This window comes from Enoplosus armatus, chromosome 2 (assembly GCF_043641665.1).
Source record: "Enoplosus armatus isolate fEnoArm2 chromosome 2, fEnoArm2.hap1, whole genome shotgun sequence".
In the NCBI taxonomy this organism is placed as follows: domain Eukaryota; kingdom Metazoa; phylum Chordata; class Actinopteri; order Centrarchiformes; family Enoplosidae; genus Enoplosus; species Enoplosus armatus.
Window position 1 is genome coordinate 5,777,961 of NC_092181.1, and position 21,570 is coordinate 5,799,530.

The 21,570-nt window shown below is 42.6% G+C and overlaps 1 protein-coding gene across 1 annotated transcript; it reads right to left on the bottom strand.

Moving 5' to 3' along the window:
* Nucleotides 1-43: 43 nt before the first annotated feature.
* On the bottom strand, nucleotides 44-17,886 carry elf2b (E74-like factor 2b (ets domain transcription factor)). Its single transcript, XM_070915649.1, has 10 exons — nucleotides 17,602-17,886; nucleotides 10,618-10,769; nucleotides 10,233-10,479; nucleotides 4,670-4,783; nucleotides 4,237-4,425; nucleotides 3,725-3,811; nucleotides 3,407-3,602; nucleotides 2,914-3,324; nucleotides 2,634-2,811; nucleotides 44-2,158 (listed from the first exon to the last, which is right to left on the bottom strand). The coding sequence occupies exons 2-10, from the start codon at nucleotides 10,690-10,692 to the stop codon at nucleotides 1,538-1,540; spliced, it is 2,118 nt and encodes a 705-aa protein (XP_070771750.1). The 5' UTR covers nucleotides 10,693-10,769; nucleotides 17,602-17,886; the 3' UTR covers nucleotides 44-1,537.
* Nucleotides 17,887-21,570: the final 3,684 nt, after the last annotated feature.

The window sequence follows — 21,570 nt, forward strand, 5'->3', positions numbered from 1 at the left end:
GTAAATAAATACATGACACCATGATGAAAACGACAGGTTTCAAATGTCTTTTTATATTTCAGTAAAATCTAATACACTTTGAAACAAGAGTACAGCAAAATAGAATATACTTCAAATGTTGAATATACAAACAGTTCAGTCTGAACACAAACTCTCTCTCTCTCCATCTTCCCTCTTTTTAGGTAAAAAATAATCATGAAATGTAGGGGCAGGGCCAAAGTGGCAGGAAAAACAAAAAGGATGCTGGCAAATTGAGCCTCTGTTTCAAGCGAGACGTAAAGTGACCAGGGATCCACAGTGGTTTGAGATTCCTCGCAGCCATTTTGCATAAACGTGTGACATGCCTCTTTTTTAATAATTAAAACTATTGCTTCATTTCATTCTTGACCTCCGAGTTTACATACATTCCTCTTTCTATTTGGATTCTGGCAGCATGCATCAGCTCAGAGTCACATTTCTTTGCATTTCCATGCAAACTGTGTGGGGTTGTGGAAAAGAGCAAACCTCTGTCAAAATGAAATTGGAGAAAAAGCCAAAATCCCTTTTGTCAATTAAGTCTGAAATTCAAGCCTAGAGATTTTCCTAGACGCTGGAGGGCACACTGCAAGCAATATGGCCACTGATCTACGACATGTTGCCGTTTCTCCTGTAAGATTTCAACCTATGTGAGCGTTTAACAGCCTGATGGAGACAGAGGAACTAATAACAATACAAATATTAGTTCCCCTAGTTTCAATAATACTGTGCTTGGTACAAGGTATCAAAACACAAAAACTAATTTCAGCTTACGGTTCAGACAATACATGAAAAAGAAAGTCAAAATTTAAATCTAAGGCTGTTAACTTTAGCTCCGTAAACTGTATAGTAGATAATATATATTCATATATGTACATACGTGATCATTTTCTGTCCGATATCGCTGCTTGTTAGAGCTTTCTCTTTCTCACTCCTATAGGACTCAAGTAGCACCACCCACACCTGATCTGCACAGTGATACAAGTAAAAAAAAAACAAAAAAAAGAAGTTGCTGGTTTTAATATCTGTAGAGGCAAAAATTATAAACAAATGGTCTCTACAAAAGCTTCATTACGCCCCCCACTTTGTCTTTTTTTTTTATTTGATAGTTCACATTTTGGTTAGTTGTAATTATTTGCCTGGTCTTGTAGTGTTTGTTTTGTATTTTCAGTGATAGCGATCCATTTAGAAGGCATACATTGTAGTGATCAAGGTTGGTCCCTTTACCTTTCCCACAGGTTCCTTTAAAGTCTGTGTGTATTCCTTTGTTGGAGTACAGTTTGACACTCGGAGGTTTTCAGTGTGGTTCTGAGGGAGACCCGGCTTAGTCCAGAAAGTTCTAGGCAGCAACGGGGAAGATGTGGAGACAGATTCAGGACAACAACAAAAAAAATAGGACTGCGGGAGTCTTTAAAGTCTCTCAGACTGCTGCTGGTTATTACAAGAGTAAAAATGACGTCAGACATGTACAAACTGACCCTCTCTGGCAGAGAAGGAGCAGATATTGGTAGATGTGTGCATTTCAACACTCGGGCTCTTCTGTCTTTATCGTCACGTCAGGCGTTTCCAGTTTGATAACCACCTCAGCGTCCACAACCTCAGATTGGACGTTCTGGACAGTTTTGGGGTTCACCTGGTTTTGCTGGACCGCCATCGTCACCGGCACCTGCACAGTTTGGACCTGGACTCCTGCGGCCTTCAGCTTCTCCAAAGAAGTGACTCCACCGGTTGCTTGCGCTCCTATCACCAGCTCTGAACCGTTAATGATGCCGCTTATGATCCGGGGCTGTGCCGTCACCGACTGATTGGCGGTTGATACCGTTACCACCCCGGTCCCGCTGCCTGGCTGCGACACCACCAGAGTCTGTTGTTGCGTCTGTGTCGGCACGGTGAGCCTCATCACTTGCGTTCCCGGGGCGACGTTGACAGGTGCCAGGGCCCGAACCGTCAGGGGGCTCCCGAGAAGGCTGATGCTCGCTGGGGAGGCCCCGACGCTGGGCTTGTTTGTGCCCGTGGAGGTCTGGAGCTGACACTGAGCTAAGTGGTGGGCTGGGATCGTGATGATCTTGGCCAGCTGGACGGTGATCTTGTCTCCGTTCTCTGCTGTGGCTGGGACCATAGTGGGGATGGTCTGGATCACAACCTACCCAAACAACACACACACATTTTTTAAAGTTAATGAAAGTTTAAAAAAGACTGGAATGTTCCATGTAAAGAAGTTCCTTGATTGATCTATAAGCCTGTACAGGGATTCTGCAAGGTTCAAGTTTCATTTAAGACCTGTTTCATGACCATACTGGCCAAAGTATAAAAGGAAAACAATAAGGAATGATGTGGCCTATAATTATTTATTATTATTTCACATTTTCCCAGAAGTATATAACAAGAATTCCTAATTATATAATTAATTAAACTGTGACCTGGCCAGCAGCAGAAAGGGATGAATGGATTAATTCATTAAAAAGGATTAATTCAAAAGTTCCTTTAGTTCCTTTTGCTAAAAATTGACACATTATGAGATGATGGGATTCCTTGCTGCTGGAGCTAGCAGTAGTGCAGACACCCTGCGGTTACATGCAAAACTGCTGGTCAGTAAACGAGTCTCCACATGTACACACCTTCTGTTGTGGGTTGGTGTTACCGGCAGCAGCACCGATGGCAGAAGAGTTGGTGAGGAGGGTGGTGTGGCCGGCTGCCCCCGTTGTTCCTGCCGGCTGCTGCACAGCAACAGTGGAGATCTTCTGACCCAGCGATGTTGTCATGACTACAGGCACCTGCATAGCCACCCGCACCGTCCTGTAGACGAGAGGGAGGACAGTCAAAGGTCAATACTTGACTGTTGGGAAAAGATGTAGACATTTGCATAACTGAAGGTCCTCGTCTCTGCAGGAGTCTCACCTGGGCCCAGTGGCGTTGGAGATGATAGCTGCGTGAGACTGGCTCTGACTCCCATCTGGTGCTGTTGAAACAGTCACTATCCTTGGTATCCCTGGCGCCACCGCTGTACCGTCTCCTGCCAACGTCCTGCTGCCTGTGGCGAGAGTAGCTTGGACCACATTGGCCCTGTTCCCGCCCCGCAGGATGTTGGGCTTCTTGGAGGACGACAGCTCGGTCGCCTGCAGCAGCATGTCCGGCATCGGCAGCACGCGCTTGTAGGATGCGACGGCCTCTGAGCCGATCAGATCGTCAGGGGCGGGCATGTCAGCCTTGTCGTCATCAATGATGACTATGTTTTTGGGCATCTCTTTGAACTGGTAAACCAGCCGCTGGCCCTCTACCTTGGCGAGGATGCCGCGCTGGTAGTAATATCTGAGGAAATACCTGAGTTATGATGCTGCTTCCCAAAAAAACTAACATGAAAAAGCAATCCAAATTCTCTCAGCCTGCTCACCTGAGTGCCCGTCCCATGGTCTCATAGTTCATGTCTGGCTTGTTCTTGTGTTTGCCCCACAGCTTGGACACAGCCTTCGAGTCGACCAGTTTGAAGATGCCCTTCTCCCTCTGGGTCCACTTGATGTACCTGGGACAGGTGTTCTTGTCCTGGAGGAGGTCCAACAGGAACTCCCACAGGTAGGTGGTGCTCCCTGCTGGAAATCAAGCAAATTGAATGCAACGCTCAACAGTAACCCTCCTTTATTGTTGCTTTAAACATTTAAATGGCAACAGATGCACGTATACATCCATGTTGATCATCACTACTGTTTGGTACCTTTCCCTTCTCGTGGTTTCTTCTTGATGCCGAGGTCCAGAGAGCCGTTGGAAATAGCTGACTGATGCGTCTTTGGCTTCCGTCCAGCTATAAAAAGGAAACATTGCAAACAGGACTTAATCATTTGCTTCAATCACTGATCATCAACATGACTTCAGTGAGAGTCTACCACCAGATGGAGCTCTTGGATAAAGTCAATAACTGTAATTAACAGTGCAACTCCAGGTTGAGGTTTGAGGTTTGTGGCCTGGCGTGTGTGGTCAGGTTAATCACAGAGCTGCGAGATGTTTTCCATTTAAAACTCAGTTTGAGAACATTCAGAAACAGTTTCTCCTTTCTCCCCACACTCCACAATATGCTGCTGATAGTGGGTCAACAACTGCATCAAAAATAGCTTTAAAAGTTTTTATATGCTTTTCCACAGTTTTGGACGACTGGGGGGTTCACAGTCCTCACTTTATAGAGGAATTCTGTGTTGGCAGAAACACAAATTACTAGCTCCTTCTGTCTACCTCTCCTCTTCCTGACAGGGTCGTGGCCGGGCTCAGGTTCTGGCTCTTCAAGCAGGGTGACCATCTCCTCATCTTCCTCCTCGCAGCACTCCTCTGTCGAGATCTCCACCTCCGTCTCTGTAATCATGTCGGGACGCATGGCAGCGTGAAGGAAGTCTGGTGTCGCTATGTAAGGCGGGATAAAAGCTTCTGGATGGAGGAATTAAAGAGAAGAATACATGACTTTCTGCATGTTCAAACTAAAGCAAAGACAACAGAGTACTGAAAATGTCACTGACCAACCACATTTTCATATTTGACCACACTCCACCATACAGATGAATACAACTATGTTGCATTAATTATGAAACATTACAAACATCAGTTTCAAGTGTAACAATTCCTAAATTGTGTAAATAGCTGTATTTGTGCATTATTAGTTAGTGCGTGTTACCTGGGCTACGGTCTTCTCTGAGGCTGGAAGGTGAGTCCATGCGTAACAGAGCTTCTGCTGCCTCAAAGGTCTTGTCAGAGCAGTGGACACTGGTGCCATGGACAGAAGCCTCCACTGAAACATACACGCACGATCAATTAGCAAATAGTTCAGGAAAAATACAGGTTGAGCCCAGTGGAGACTATTATACCAAAATACATGAGCATTAATCCCCACATGGAAAATCTGTGTCCTGCTCAAGGACACTGCAACACCTTGCCTTCACACATCTAAGCTAAGAAGCCACAATTTCTATCTTTACATGATTTACTTAATAATTTCCCCCCAAAAACCATAATAAAATACTACTACCAACTGTAATTCACCTCTATTGCACCATTAATACAGTGCTGCACACAAAAATGCAACTATATGTCGCCCCCTAGTGAAAAAGCAAATTGCTTTTAAATCACTGATACGTTGATTTCAGCAGACAACACACAGCATGACTTCATGTAAAGTATAACCTTCACAGAAAGAAATGTACATTATCTTGCCTCATTGTATTTGTTAATCTAGTTAGTGTGACAGTGTTTTTACACTGCACCTTTGGCTTTTGTTTGAAGTTGCAAGGAACCAAGATTGTTTCAGGATACTGAAAAGTGACATGAGGAAAAGTTCAGGGAGTAAAATGTCCCAACTACACCTCAGCTGCACTCAAATATCTCCATGCAGAATTGGCATTGGCAGGCAGTTAGAAGAACCCTAAATGTAGTTCATATTTACAATCTCAAAATATGACAAGACATGGCACAAAAAGCACAGTGCTGTTTAAATGAAAAATGGGATTCGGCCTGTTGCAAAGGAAAGGGTACGTGGCCCTATCTGGGACCCTGAGAAGGAACACGGGGCACCTGCTGTTGGTGTCAATCACTGGTGGGAAACACGAGATCCCGTGACACCCTGCCCTGTCCATGTTTGGCTATCTCACTGAGGCAACAGGCACTGCATAGGGGACAGAAATGGGCTATCTTTAGATTGTCCCACTCATTCAGTCCCTCTCACAAACAAACAGGACATTTTGGTTGCCATCACCGCAGAGACCCTATGGCCTACCGAGCTGCCCTTGAAACAGGTAGTGATATAATAAGACCACCATAAGGTGTGAGGTTGGACCGAAGCTTGGCTTGACCTACATAACCACATATAGACACATTGGCCATTTCTAGTGTGTCCAGAATGTTAGGATTTTGATTCACCCGTTATTACTGAATAACAACTTACAAACAATGACAATTTCGTAAAATAAAAAAAAAGTGCGTAAGGTGTAGGCAGCTTATCCTCCTGAGACCCGGCCCATTCATTTATGTCCTTTATAATGGACATTTTGTTCACCTGTATCTTTCTTAAGTATTTGGAGTTACCCTTCCAAGTCCTATAGTATTCTGTAGGGGACATCCTGGGCTTTTCAGTGATGTGTCATGTGATGGGTTTGCATGCTGGGAACTTTACTTTTTTCCTCTATCAAGATGGCTGCCATACCAACAACCACATTTTATGGAAAGAGGAGAGGCAAGTCAAATATTCTTTATCTATTGCTATTTTTACCATGATAATTATATATATTCTTGTTCATAAACATGTTAAGAACAATATTTTTACATCTGAAAACAGTTTCATTATTTCTGTTTTGAAATAACAGGCATTTAATGAATGTCAACTGTAGTGGACACCAGGACCATTTTAATGTATTTAATGACTGCACATTGTTGTAGGAGAAAGAAGTGAAGCAGAGAGGATTCTATACCGGATAGTAGAGGGAGATTCAGATTTGGAGCTTTCAGATGAGGAAAAGGATGAGGAGGATGAGTATCAGCCTGTGATAGGTGAAGATGATGATGAAGAAGGAGAGGAAGAAGATGCAGGAGAATCTGATGAGAGTCAGAGGCAGAGAGGGAGCAGCAAAGTCGTCGTGCTCTGTGGGCCACGACTAACTTGTATGTTTTATTTAGTTTCAGGCTAATGTATTACATTTTATGATCATGTTAAGATTATTATTAAAATAAAAAATATATTTAAAAAAATTAAAATTGTAAGGTGTTTTTTTAGGCCCAAATAGATAGGAAATCACACTAAAACAGAAATTGTAAGACACTTTTTTCCCTTGGTTCTCAGGAGGATATAATAAAATATTGGAATATTTAGTATAGTAAATGCCTATTATGAACCCATATTACTATGTAACGGCGCCAAGAATAGCAGCAAGTCCGACAAAAAGTAGTGCTGCCTCTGATGACTTCCGTGTTTACAGTCCTCATCCTTTCCCTCCAGTTCTCTTCGAAGAAGCTCACAAACCCTCTTGTCACTCAACACCCGCCTCGCCTCCTATTGGCTCATTCTCTGATTAACAGACCGCCCCCAGTTAAACCTGATTGGACTCTTGCTGACGTTCTAAAACAGCGCGCACGCTATTGGATTACAATGCAAGTCAATCAACGACACACCCCGCCCTCTCACATACACAATGCTTCCGCCATCGAAATGGGACAAAAATACTTTTGTACCGAGATTAAACAGAGGTGGAAATGACGCGGTGTTTCACAATACATCGTTAATTAACATAAACCGTGAAAACGCGAGTGAAATCACACAAAACGTGTATTTGCAGGTCAGTGTGGTCGAAAGCTGAAGCCGCACTTGAAACAACTACAGGGAAGAAAGCGAGTGAGCCAGGCCATCCCACGCTTCAACCAGAGGCAGCACAACACGATAACGGAAACCATGAAACCAAAATATCTAAACCTCTGACACTGAAAATCAGTCAAATGTGTTCACCACACGTAAAATTCACAAAAACAAACAATACTGTGATAGTAACTTTTCAGATCTCATGGACTGTTATTCAGGGACAATGTGTGGAGACTGTTACTGCACATAATTCCCACAAACGGAACAAACTAAAGCCAGCCACGGCTAAATACTTCACCCGTCAATCATAACAATAACAGAGGCGACATCTGGCAGTGTGTACCATATTTATGCTAGTAAAAATAAACCCACATGTCCTTCCGACTCAGACAGCGTGGCAAAGACGTAGGAAAGACAACATCTTTACACTTCCTGGTTGTGCAGAGCCGATCTGCAAAGCGCTATTTCAAATCACACTGCGGTAAGAAAAATCTGCTCCAACATGCAAATCACACTTCGTGCAGATAACTATCCATTTGTGCAGACTGGCAAGCCCTGCGGAAGTTTTTCACCTCTTAAAACCGGGTTTGATAAACCGTGTAGCAACGCCATGCAGGTTGCTACCAAGGTGATCACTTCCTGATTGCCCTCCATTACTTCACCACACTACTCAACGGACTGAGGCGCAGCGGTCGCGGTTAAAAACACAACCCGTGCGTTAACGTTAGCTCTCGGGTCGAGGTCATAAGAACATAAAGATAGGTTACCGGCTCTGATGAGTAAATCGAGCTGATTTGCGTGCCCCTCATGCTGTGAAGTCGCCATGTTTTCCCCTTGCTGCAGATTCACATTGACTTTTCACTGAATTGTATAGGAAGCTACTAGCTCATATCACTCCGCCGCTAATGGGAAATGTCCTCGAATTCAACGAGACACATTACGGCGACAGAACGGTATCCCTCCGCCACAGACACAGGAAATCCTTCCTTCGCCCTCCCTCACTTGCGTAGTGACTATGTCAAATAAAGCTGGACTGTGGTGACTGTATTTAACTGTATTTCACTGCACAAAAAAAAATCTAATTTGTACAGAACAACGCTGCAGTTTGAACAACACATTGACTGTTAAGAATTGTAAACTTCAACAAGAGAGCACATCAAACCCACTTCAGTCAAAAAGAATGAACACCACATGTTTAGTGATGACTGTGATTACATGTTTGTTGCTCTGTTTAAACTATGGATTACAATGACTTCACAGCATGTTGTTGTTTTTTTTACTGGTTTAACTATGATTTTTGTATAAGGCAAATGCACTCCAACAAATTAATTTATTTATTAATTAATCTATTACAGTGTAGCCTACATCATTATCAATTCCATAATTAAAATATCTTCTTTTGCAATAGTTTATTGTCTGTGGGGAATATACTGTAAATTAAAGGTAAAGTGGGATTAAAAGTGGGCTATTTGAACACTCTACTTTCTTCAGCCAAGGGACACTATCCATGGTGGGAGGTACCCATTAATGGCACTGGGTATTTTAGAGACATTTAGAAACATTTTTCACTTGGAACCAGGCTTAAAAGTACATACTATATATATGTACAAAGTTAAAATGTATAACTTCCAAGCTGACTGAATGTGCAAAATGGGCAAAAATATGCAGTGATGCAAAAACATTTCCTGGTAATTATGACAAATTCTTGATCCTGCTAGCAGATACCTCTAATTAAGATTGTGTGAAAATGTAGTTCAGAGATGTAATTTGGGACTGTGTGAATAAAAACAGCTTTCATAAGTTCAAAATAACATTGCCTCCGCCTTTCAGTCTGTTTCATACTTCTGAACACAGCACTGGATTGGACACTAGTCACCATTAATAAAGGATTAATGGATGATTAGAGAGTTAATACTGGATACCCTGTTCATGATATATATATCCACAATACAAATATCCACAAGGTGGCAGTGTGTGAACACACACGCCTTTACCAGACTGTGTCACTGATGCGAATATGCCCCATTTCAGCCAAACCACACAAACAAAAGCAACACTGTGGAAGCTTGATTTCATGCAACCAATGTGTTGACCTTCAACCTAGATTCATGTGAACTCAAACTTTTCAATACATTCTCTAACCTGTCAGCCTAAGAAGTTTTGAAGTCAGGGGTGAGCAGAGAGAGCCAAGATGTACCAATGAAACACAGGAGGAGACTAAACATGGCCAAAACAGCAGATCATTAATATTTGAGAAAAAAAAGACAAGAGGCACACCACAAAGACAATATTTTAAAAATGACATTGCATGGTGTAATTCAAAGAATGAGTGAAATTTTGACTCAGTACTAGGACATAGTCAGGGCAAAATCAGCTACCTTTTTAAGTTGATTTGCCCCTCTGACAGACAGCTCTGGAAGTGGCTGAAAACATGTAAATGCATCCTTTACAACTGTGAATGTGAACCATGGTATGGCTCATGGTAAGCTCAAACTATCAGCTTGTTGGTTAAAGCAAAACGGAAGTCATAAATGTCTCACAAGTCCAGAACCAATGTCTTGTTTCTGAAACATGCAGCCCATAAATGTGAACAGTGTAACAGCACAAAAAATTCCCCTCTTATTATAATAATACAAAACCTTAGTGACCCAGAGGAAATGGGAGTGGTGCATCAGGAATGTAACAGGATATAGAAAAGACGTGAGTCAAACTTCGCAGCACCTTGGGCAAAAGGGTAAAGCAGGTTGCTTAACGACGAGGTTTGCACTGGACATTCTGGGTAGTGGGGTGTGTTATGTCATAGTCATCTGGTGCACTAACCTACAATGCTAAAAGGAAGATTATGAGGTAACAATAAATCTAATTTTTGATAAAAACAGGAATATTTATGTCTCACCTGCCTCCTCTTCTGTCTCTACCTCCTGCTCGTCGCCCACTTCCTGCATGAGGTAAGCCTCGTCATCATACACCAACACCTGGGCTGAGTAACCTTGCTCCTCGGCCAGGCTGGCGCCAGGTACCTCCTCCACTATGACTGCTGGGTAGTCCTCTGCCTCCTCTCTGTCCTGTGTTTCTTCATAGGCCTCCTCGGCTTCACACTCGCCTTCTACCTCTCCTTCAAGCTCCAGGTCCACCTCTCCCTCCTGCTTGGGGAAAGGGATTTGGGGGGGTGGGGTGGGGGGGCAAAGTTTTCAATAAGAGAACAAGACAGAAATGAGAAAAGAAGGCAAGATTTTGTTGTGTTGCAGCTTTACTCTTGCTTGTGTCTGTGTCCAACCCACCTGATGGGGGTCCTCCTCAGCTGTGACATACTCCACCACCGTCCCACCGGTGTCGACCAGGACCACTGAGGTCATGACTCATGCTCCTCAGGGATCAGCAGTCACAGTCACCTCCGTCTAGTGGCCTCCACCAGTTTGTTGAACAAAGGCCCCTGGAGAGGGAAGACGTACTTGGTAAACAAAACTTTCTTTAACACAATAAAGTCAGTGATGATGATGATGATGATGGTAGTATTTGACCAGATTTTGTCAAAAGTGAGTTTGATGATGACAGAAGTCCTGTGGGGATCCTTAATAAAATAGTTCAGTTTAATGAGCTTTAGAGATGCTGGTAGGTGGATTTTGTTACCTTAGGCCAGGGTAGCTATTTCCCTGTTTCCAGTCTTTATGCTAGGCTAAGTTAAATGGCTGCTGGCAGTAGCTTTATATTTACCATACAGACATGAGAGTGGTATCAATCTCCTCATGTCATCATCTAACTTTCAGCAAGAAAGCAAAAAAACATATTTCCCAAGTGTCAGTGAAGTCCAGTTGCTTTACTAAAAAGACAAAGTTTGGCAGCTCACACTCAACAACTTCAACAACTCTTTGCAAAGTAAAAATCACCAGGCTGAAATGCAACTACGCCTTCCTCCATCTGTCCCAACTGTCTAACAAGGCCTTATTAAAAGGCAGAGATCTCTTGCATCTCTTCCATCTCTTTCCCTCTGGCTTTGGTCTCCATGAAGTGGCTGTCTGCTCTTACAGGAAGCAATGCACTGACAGGAAGCCAAGTCAGTCCCTCAAACATGGACACAGAGTCCCGTGGAAGATCTAGGCAGGGCAGACTGGAGCCATGGTAACAGTTGCCACAGGTTCCTGTTCTGTGCTGCTGTGTGGGGTGACAATAGGATGTAAGACAAAGGGAAGGCAGGAGCAGGGAGAGGCAACACATACACAAACTGCATGACAGCGTTTCAACTGATGCTCCACCTACTCTTACTTTACTCTGTTTTTAAAAGGCAGACTTGGCCACTGACCTACTGAGATTTGATGTAAGTGTAAGTGTTAAAAGTGAAAATACGAACTATAATGCATAAATCTAACCTGTCTCACTTGTCCAAGTATGTGAGCTAAGCAGCCTAAAAGTGTTAGGATTAAATACAAGTCTTGTGTTTTTCCTTATCATATTTATAATACCAGGACTAACTACTTCTACGCTACAATACATGAACAGCGCTTCTTTATTTCCATGGATCAGCAACTAGTGAGGATGTTGACTTTTGCCTGGGACCAAGCACTAACCTGCGGGTCTGAAAAGTGAAGCCAATGCAGAAGTCCCTTAAACCTGCATTCTTTCTAATGGCCTGCAGGGGGCGACTCCACTGGTTGCAAAAAGTCCGATTTTTTAGAAGTCTATGAGAAAATGACCTTAATTCTCACTTGATTTATTATTATTATTGTTTATTTATACCACATGATGTTCATTTTGTAAATTATGGTCCCATTTAGAGTAAAATAGACAATAAAGCAAGGCACGCTTAGGGCATGGCTACTTTGTGATTGGCAAGTTGCTACCACGGCAACCTGTCAATCCGGATAGAGGCGTTCAATTATACTAAAAGACACGAGTCGGCTGTTCATTTTTTCCAGTAAATACATTTACAACCTAACTTTGTGAGCAGCTACTTTGCACGCCATGGCCAGGAGCCAGGTGCAGCCAGGTTGCCGATATAGGTAGGCGTGCATATTGTTTTCTGGTTCTCAGATCCCCAGCTCCACCCTCTAGTCCAAATATGGCCACTTCCGGTTCCAAAAAACCAAGATGGCAACAGCCAAAAGGCCAAACTCGAGGCTTCAAAACGGTAGTCCACAAACCAATTGGTGACGTCATATTGGCTACGTCCACTTCTTTTATACAGTCTATGCCTGGGACACACAGCTTTAGTCTCAGTCTTTTAGCCGTAAACAAGACAACTGGAAACAAAATTTTATTTTTAATCCACTTATGGAGCTAATATTAGATTAATTAGCTAGCTAGCTACAGCTGATAAAATCTACTAGTGACGGTTCTCATTTCAGCCAGCAAAAATCAACATTTGCCTGCTAGAAATGAGAAGCCTGCTTTTGTCTCTGTCTGAAATCAAGCACCAATTGTTTTGAAGAATTTCAATGGTAAACCTGCCACAAACTGCGCAAGCTAAACAGCCGTAGCAACAGTAACTAAGAGGGGGTGGGGCTTATATCACTTCATGCCTTAATTGGTCAGGAGTGCGGAGGTGATAAAGTGATAAATTGTCACTGCAAGCTCTCTTTTTTCAATCTCCACACAACTACTTCCATCGTTTTCACCTGGAAAACAAAACGCGACACCACAAATGAGGAGAAACTGAAAGTGTGCATCTTAATTCCTATTTTTCCAATGCCTCGTGCCTCTGTCCTCTCTATGACAGGCAGGCTTTTCACCCCGTGTGGCCATTCAAAACAGCAATGACAGTTTGTTTGGCGCTTTACTTTCAACATAAACACGGTCCCAAACAGAACAAACTCTATTATCGACAAATGGACTTCACCCCACATCTACAGCCAAGGGAGCCCACCCTCTGCTTGAAGGTAATCAAATGCAAAATTCTTCAAATTCTTCTGTGCACACAAAGACATGGATTAGAAATAACTCTTTCTCACCTACACTAATCTTTCCACAATTTTCAGTGCAAAATGTATTGACACATTTCAAAATAGCCAGAACACAATGTAAAATTCATGAACAATCCAGGGCATTTTTAATTTTGTACAAACTACTGACCATACAACATCCCCTATCATAGTGCTGCTGTATAATGGATGAGCCATGCTGTGCTGGTGTTCCCTCCGCCACTGAGACCAACATGCTATCAGCTCGGATGGAAATCCTCTGTTCAATTATTCAGTAGCATTCAGCAGACACTCATCCACAGAGCCGTATGCTCTGTTTTGGAAGGGGTTAGGTTAATTCAGATTTGCTGTAATCATGCTGGGGTATTGTTCAGCCACCATGTGACACATCCACAGGTCTCACAGAAGGGCATCTAACTGGCATGTGCTGCTCCTCAGTCCAGGATGTCAGGACAGAGTAGGCAGACACTTTAATTTTCTGATGTTAAAGTAAACTCCTTCCAATCTCTGTTTCTTGTAATCCTTCCGTTCTAACTTTGTAATATTTCATACTTCACCTGTTGTTGCATGCCTTTTGCTCTCTGGCACAGAAACAGCCTTACCAAAGGGAGGTGTATACACGTGGTACGATGTGCCATTAAACTGACAGAAGTTATGCAAGTCCATGGAAGAGTTGGACATTGTGACACACTTAGTTTTTGTGATCTATCTAGCCCATCTAACTCCTTTCATTAGAAAACCAGAAAGAGGTTGCATGAAAGGGAGGGTCAGAGTCCTGTATGTGGTATCTGTATGTTTCCACTCAACAGAATGATCTGGCATTAAAATGACAGCGTGCGACAGTATGAATCAGCGTGGGCAATTACCTCTCATTGCAGAGCTGTGTATGTTATTTCTTTCTTGAATGATATTCCTTGAATGATATTGAGAACATCCTTCTAAGTGGACAAATACAGACCCTCCAACAACTGCACAATATAATGTGCAGGGTCATGTGGGTCACACACACACACACACACACACGCACACACGCACACACTGGTAGGAGTTGAGTCTCTCAAGCAGGACTTGCAGGTTGCACTGCCTCAAACAAGTGTTACAGGACCTGCTGGACGACTGCGAACACGTGGCTGCCTTGTCGCTTCTCAGGCTGCATTATTATTTGTTTCATTCAGAAACTACCGGTCACATTACAAGCAAAGGAATTAATACTTTTAAAAAGGTCAAAAGCAGTCAGTCACTCCTTACAGTTAGCTACTAGTCATGTTGGCATTCCAGGAATTGAAAATATTTCTGCTGCAATGAAAGTCATTCTGAATAAGACCTACAGCTGCATGTCTCACATTCAGTTCACTTTTAACTTTTCATTACCAGGGTGCGAGCAGACGAGTAGCTTGACTCTTTTACAACATGTTGTTCTGATTCTTGGTGAATCGGTAGCAGTCTCGAGACTTCACAAGATACAGCAGATTAATCAGGCCGACATTCTCACCGTAAAATCCAAACAAACCCATCAAAACTATAAAAAGGAAAAAAGCCCACACTTGCCTTTCCACAGAAAAGTTGAAAAGCTTGCATCTTTACTTGGCTGCTGTTTACAAATCCACAAGGAGAAGATAAAGAAAGAATGAGAGTGGTGCGTTCTTGCCATGGTATGAGAAAGCAAAAGGACATTTTTTTTCTACATCTTTCTCTCTCTCTGCCTGTCTCTGACTCTCTCCCACACCTCTTCTCTGTCTGACATCCATCCATCCACCCGTCTGGCCGTCCATCTCCTCTCTCTGCCTGCATGCTCGCTCGTCTGCCTGTTCCCTGGGTGGAAGAAACCTCTCAGAGCGACTCAGCACTCCTCAGACCCTGCCCTGAGCTCAGATCACATGACAAGGGTGGAACACACACACACACACACACACACACACACACACACACACACACACACAGTCACATGATCTTTCAACAACAGAGCTTTTGTTCCAAGTAACTGGGGCTATTGGTAAAGATACAACGCCCTGCCTTGTGCCCTGCCCTCTACCAACACATACACACACACACACACACACACACACACACACAATGATGACACAACGAGCAAATACATGGCAAGTATGACCTCAGGATTTACTTGACATCCACCCAACCCCTACATATACATGCACACACAGGCAAGTTCCACTATAACTCAGTTGCATCAATGATATAGCCATGAAGTTGTGTTATGAATTCTGTACAGTGTTATATGTCACATTTAATCTGCTGTCACTCAATGTTTAGAAAAATAGTGAGTTGATATTTTTGGGCCTGAAACGTTCATAGTTTGTGCTACAACACAAATTCTCTACATAGAAATATTAAAACATGGCGGGGGATTATGTCTTTAGACTTGATTATGAGATTATGAAGAATGATTGTCTTTAGACTTGGCATGTCAAGAGTCATTCAGGTAGCTACAAGTTAATAAAATAAGCAAAAAAAATTAGCCTTTTACATTACGTAAAAGGATCCAGCCTCTCAAATGTGTTCTCTGTTTTATATCATTGTAAATTGAATAATCTTTGGGTTTTGGACCGCTGGTCAGACAGACTGGTAAATCGTGATCAGTATGCGACAGATTCAAGTTCAAATGGCGTCATGCAAAGTCAACACATTAACAAGCATTTGCTTTGCCTTTCCCTTTTCTGGTGGTGATTTGACTTTGCAATCATTTTACTACTTATATTAGGAGCATATGTGGTTCAATATTCCTAAAACATGTTGTGAGGTTACCTTTTGTGAATGTTGTAAGGCTTGAAGGATATGATGATTACAGAGCTGATCTTCATATCTAAAACCCTAAGCAGAAATTCCAGTGGAAATCAGCTTGAGGCAGCCCTGGATGTCCAAATAAAGACATGAAACATGAAAATGACCAAGAATTTACATAAAATTATAATAAAATAATAAGGATGTGTTTGTCGGCAAATGGCCATCATCCTCACAGTGATTGCATTCCCTTCCACTCAACTCTAATAACAAACACACACTGTAAGCCTGTAACATCTAAGCCCAGCATTTGCGTTTTTACCCGGTTCACCCCCCCATCACCCATCAATCTCTGTTTCTATTTTGGCCATTTCTCACCAGGCTTCTCGTGATTTAACACTGGAGCATGACTGTGGCTGCCCAGCAGAAACCTTCAGACTGCAGGATATACTGGCTAAGCAAAAGGCCAGCTGTGCCAATCATTTGCCAGCACAAAGCATAGACACTTCAGTGCAGCAGCTCACGCTGGAGACTGCAGGTGCAGGCCTAAATAACACTACTTCACCACACACAATCACAAGTGCACATCCCAGCAGCCACTAAAGCAGTAACTTAAAATAGAATACTGTGCTAAGCTGCCACACTGGATGATGCTAATTTCATTCACGTCAAAGATAGCTACAGTGGCGGTGCTGAGGAAATTATAAGGGGTCACTATTAAATGTTTTGTGTTTTTTCATCCACCAAACACAAGTTGAAAGTTAAAATACCCCAAAAGCATCAAAATAGAAAAATGTACTATATGTCGACTACATAAACAATTCTAAGACACTTTGAACTTTTTTATGGACACAAATATATAATTAAAAGTAGTTAAAACATCAACAAGAAAAAAAATCTATAGTCCCAAATATTTCAAATAAACTAAAGGATATTAATGTATGTCAAAAAGTAGTATAGGGGTTGTTATTTGTGATAGTGATTATCATCTTTTCAAATAGTTCAACATGAGCGATGAGAAAAAGAGGGAAAAAAAGCTACTAACAAAGTCTTACCATGCTGACAACATGCCACCAGCATCAATGGCCTACTTATCACCACAATCATATTGCTGGGTTACAATACACTTGCTATCCTACAAAGCCAATATAGTGTTTGTCTGTGCTGATACCCGTGTCACTTAAAAGCAGTGAGGTTAGACCCGAGATCAAAGTTAATTCAGATAACAAACCCCCGCCTACATCACACAGTTGACTGACCGCAGTTTATGTCAGACAGCGAGTCTTGGGAGTAATTCACTGTTGCAATGATCCCTTTGCAGCTAACCTTATCAATGAATTATTAGCCAGCTCTTGCATCATTTACATAGTTATTTTACATTAATACGCCGGTCATGAAATTGTGTGCTATAAACGCATTTCAACAACCGCAATTTTTTGAGAAGACGTCGCACACACGCTGAAAACCGAATAGAAACAGAAACTGAATACTGACATTAACTTAGCTAACGTTAGCTAGATAAGTTAGCATCGTTACAAATACAAGCTGTCAGAAAAGAAACACAACAAGCCATGTGGCTAATGCTGGCTAATGTCAGGTCAGCTCACTTACCGTGAAATTCCTCTTTTCGCTCCTGGCTGGCGACCAACTTAATTTACAGGCAGCAACTTGGCGTTAGCTGGCTTGCTAATGAGAGTTTGCTGTGAGAGTGTGTGTGTGTGTGTGTGTGACATCCAGTAACCTCTCCTCCTCTCCGGACGGGCTCTCGTGCTCTGATCCCACTGCTGCTGTCGACTGTCAGGCTGAGCAGTCCCGCTGCTAACGACAACGCTAGCTAACCTAACGTTGACGTTAGCCGTTTGTATTAACGAAGAGGAGCCTCCGGACACACAGACCTCGGTGCCCTTGGTGTTTCATGCGGGGCAGTAAAAGAATAAAGGAGCGGGACAGGACAGGCTGTTCCTCAGCCTGCTAATGGAGAATGACTCGGTTGTCAGTTTACTCTCCGCTCGTTCAGGCAAATTACACTCGTGACGTCACGCCGTACGATAAACAACCAGAGCTCACCAGAATAAACTCATTCACTCACTCAGTATTATTTGTCTATTATCAAAAAAAATAATCATCAATCCCCTTCTTTCCCACCATAACCAGAGGATAAAAAATGTCATTTTATTAGGATTTTTTTTTCTTGCTTCTATTTGCCTCAAGGCAACAAAGATGATGTCGTGATGGTCACAAGTTATTCCAAAAAAGTTCCTAAAAAGCTAATATTCATAAGCTTAGGCAAATGATAAAACAACAGTTATCTGTCACCACCAAGTGGTCAGCGCACACTATATTCACTCTAGCACAGTGCATTGCCATGTCAAGTAATAACACACAAATAATTTCATGCGCAGCAAAACTGAGTTCAGTTGTTTACACACCACTTTATTTAAAGTGTCTATGTGAGCACATTATCATGACAACAGAGACATCGCAATTAGCTAAATAAAAACGGGTACGTTAACTATTTAATATATTAATATAATATATAGTTAATATATGATTAGTGAGTTATGCAGTGCACCTACGCATATATTTAAAACAAAGCAAGTTACATATCTTAGAGAAGTGGAGGCATGTTACTGTTGAATATAAAGATAAGAAAATAATAGTGAAAGGGTATGATGATTTTATATGAGTTTAAACCTACACAGAATGTATCAATCCTTTGTTGTAGAAGGTATTGGTATCGGCTTTAAAAAGCAAATGTCAGCACTGGTGCAGTATTTTTCACCGGTATTTTTGTTATGTTGCCTTCTAGGTATGCATCACTTTCAAATTAGCAACACAATAAAAGTGTGATGGTCTTAAATACCTGAAGATAGTCATGTCTGGGCCTACATTTGTACTAAACAAAAGTGACAAAAATGTATATCTTTATGCAATTACATCAGATGATATGAGACGTACTGTTATCACCTTGGAGAACATATGTGCAGCCCTGCTTAAAATTCTTGGTACAGTTTGTAGGTATTGTTAGGCTACTTAGGCAAAATCTATGTAAAGCAGTCTATCACCACATTACACAACAAATCACTTCCACTGCCTACTAGAACACCATTAAAGAAACGTGTTCAGCTGGTCATGAAAAGCTTTGCAATAGTGGCACCTAGAGGACAAGAGACATGATGGGGATCATTTCATAAATACTAACAAAGATTGATCAGAAACTGAAAGGGAACATTTAACAAAAAAAAAAAAAAAAAACTGACAACATTTCAAGAAGGACACATTAGCTAGTGAAACGCGTGGCTAGTTCTCCACGTGTTGTTTTCATCAGTCGTCCGGGCTTGGCTGACAGATAAGCGAGTGTTGTGGAAGGCACACTGTCTGTCGTGTCATGACTGGGCTGTCACCACCACCATAGTCTCTGTGGCTGCAACAAACAAGCACAACACCAGTTTGTATGGCAGAAATGCATATGTTCAGTGTATGTGACTATTATTTTGCAACATACTTATCCTAGAGTTTAAATGAGTAGAATGGACATGGGCAGCAGGGTTTTTAATAGAGTGCAATAGAGCATTTAAAATGTGGCTATCTGAGAATAACACCTATCCTGAAGATGTCCATTCTACTGTCTCTAGTTCTACGAAGACGGCTGTGTTTATAGGCATGCTGCTTTTAACCGTTTACCTTCTTAACTGTACTATTACATCACTGAGCAGCTTTTTACAGTCCAGATAGACACCTTTGGCTCTGTGGACACAGGCAGAAATACATCTGGTCAGAGCCGAACACAGAGAAGACTCAGATTATATTGTCTTTTAGCATCATTGTGAAATTGCTCAACCCAATTTGTGTAACATTTAACTACATATCCTTTTATTCTCATGACTCAAAATAGCAGGAAGTTGTAAACAAAACATGTAGACGTGTTTTACATTTTAACATATGCTGCAAGCTCAGTCTTATATACCTTTCTAATTAGGTTTGATGAGGTGGAGCTTTCCAATTGAAGAACCCTTTATCATAAAGATTGAGGTCTTTGCTGCAGCGGTCATCATTAAAGGCAGATGTCAGCGCACAACAAAGGAAACACATGTTGAAAGTCTCCACCTCCACCCTAATTTTGCCGTGTGAGTGAGCGAGAACCCTGACACTGGCACACTTTAATGGAATGAAGTAATTATTGTTATTAGTCACATCTGTGTTTAACACGTCAGCTGTGTCTGCTGTGACAGAGATCTATAGTGCTGCCCACCGTGCCCACACCATGACGTGTGATGTCAGACTATTACTACTATTACTATTACTATTACTATAAACTACAAAGAATGGAAATCAGATCCTGCTTACCTTGGTCAATTATTATTATTAATAGTCAATTAAGTATTGTCTTACAGGGAGACACATGCTGAAATTTTGGGTATAATTCATCTTTAAGGCTTCAAACAGGATTAATTAATAAATTATGTAAATTCTTAATGCAGGTAGTGAATATAATACTAATACAAAAATTATCTGGGGAGGCAGAAAAGGGGGAGGGTATTGTAGCCTTTTACTGAAGGGAGGGTAGTAAAACCTTTTGGGGAGACCAGGGGAGGGTCCTTTTTAAGCCATGTTTTATCTTAATTCAGCCTCGGGGACTACGGAGAGGGTCCAAAGTTCTGTCATCATATACTACTATTTCCTTAGTGTAGCTATGATGGAGCATTATAGATCATGCTAAACTATGGGGTGTTCTTACTTTGTCCCTCCACCAGTGACACTGCCTCCTTGTCCTCAGCTCCCTCAATGGTCAGTTGCCCTCCCAAAGCAGCAGGTGGCGCCACCTCCTCTGCCGCTGATGGAGCAGAGTGGCAGGAGTGGCAGTGCTTGGCCTCATGTACTGGAGCCTCTGATGTAGATTCTGGTTCAGCAGCTGAAAGGACCTCCAGGTCTGACCCGGAGGAGGCTGCTGCCAGCTGAGTCGCCTCCACAGCTGCTGCAGCTTCACTGTGTGTAGCTTCGAGTGCCTTTGCTGAGGCTTCAGCTGCCGCCTCCTCCACTGATGTCTCAGCAGCAGGCGTTGTCTCACCTGGTGATGTGTCATCCACTGGAGCGGCTTCAGCAGTGGTGGTGGCCTCCTCAGCTGGTGTAGCCTCCTCAGCTGGTGTAGCCTCCTCAGCGGGAGCACCATCAGGTGAGGCCTCTGTAGAAGCGACAGCCTCCTCTGGAGCAGCTCCAGGGACCGGAGCCTGATCTTCAGCCTCAACCTCACCCACCTCCTCCACTGTCGGGGCTGAAGTTGCAGGTTCTTCAGGAAGAAGTGTAGCTGCCTCCTCCTCCTCTGCTGCTGCAGGAGAAGGTGTCTCCTCTTCAACCACCTCTTCAGCAGCTGGAGCTTCAGCATCATCAGCACCAGCCTCTGCAGACTTCAGCTCCTCCTCATTCACTACAACCGCCGCCTCTTCAGCTGCTTCTTTTTCTACCACCTCTGTGGTTTCCTCCAGGACTTCAGGCTCTACTACCTCCAGTGTGGACTCCAAACCTTTTCCATCTTCCTCTATTTTCTGGACAGCTTTCACCAGACTCGTCTCACCAACAGAA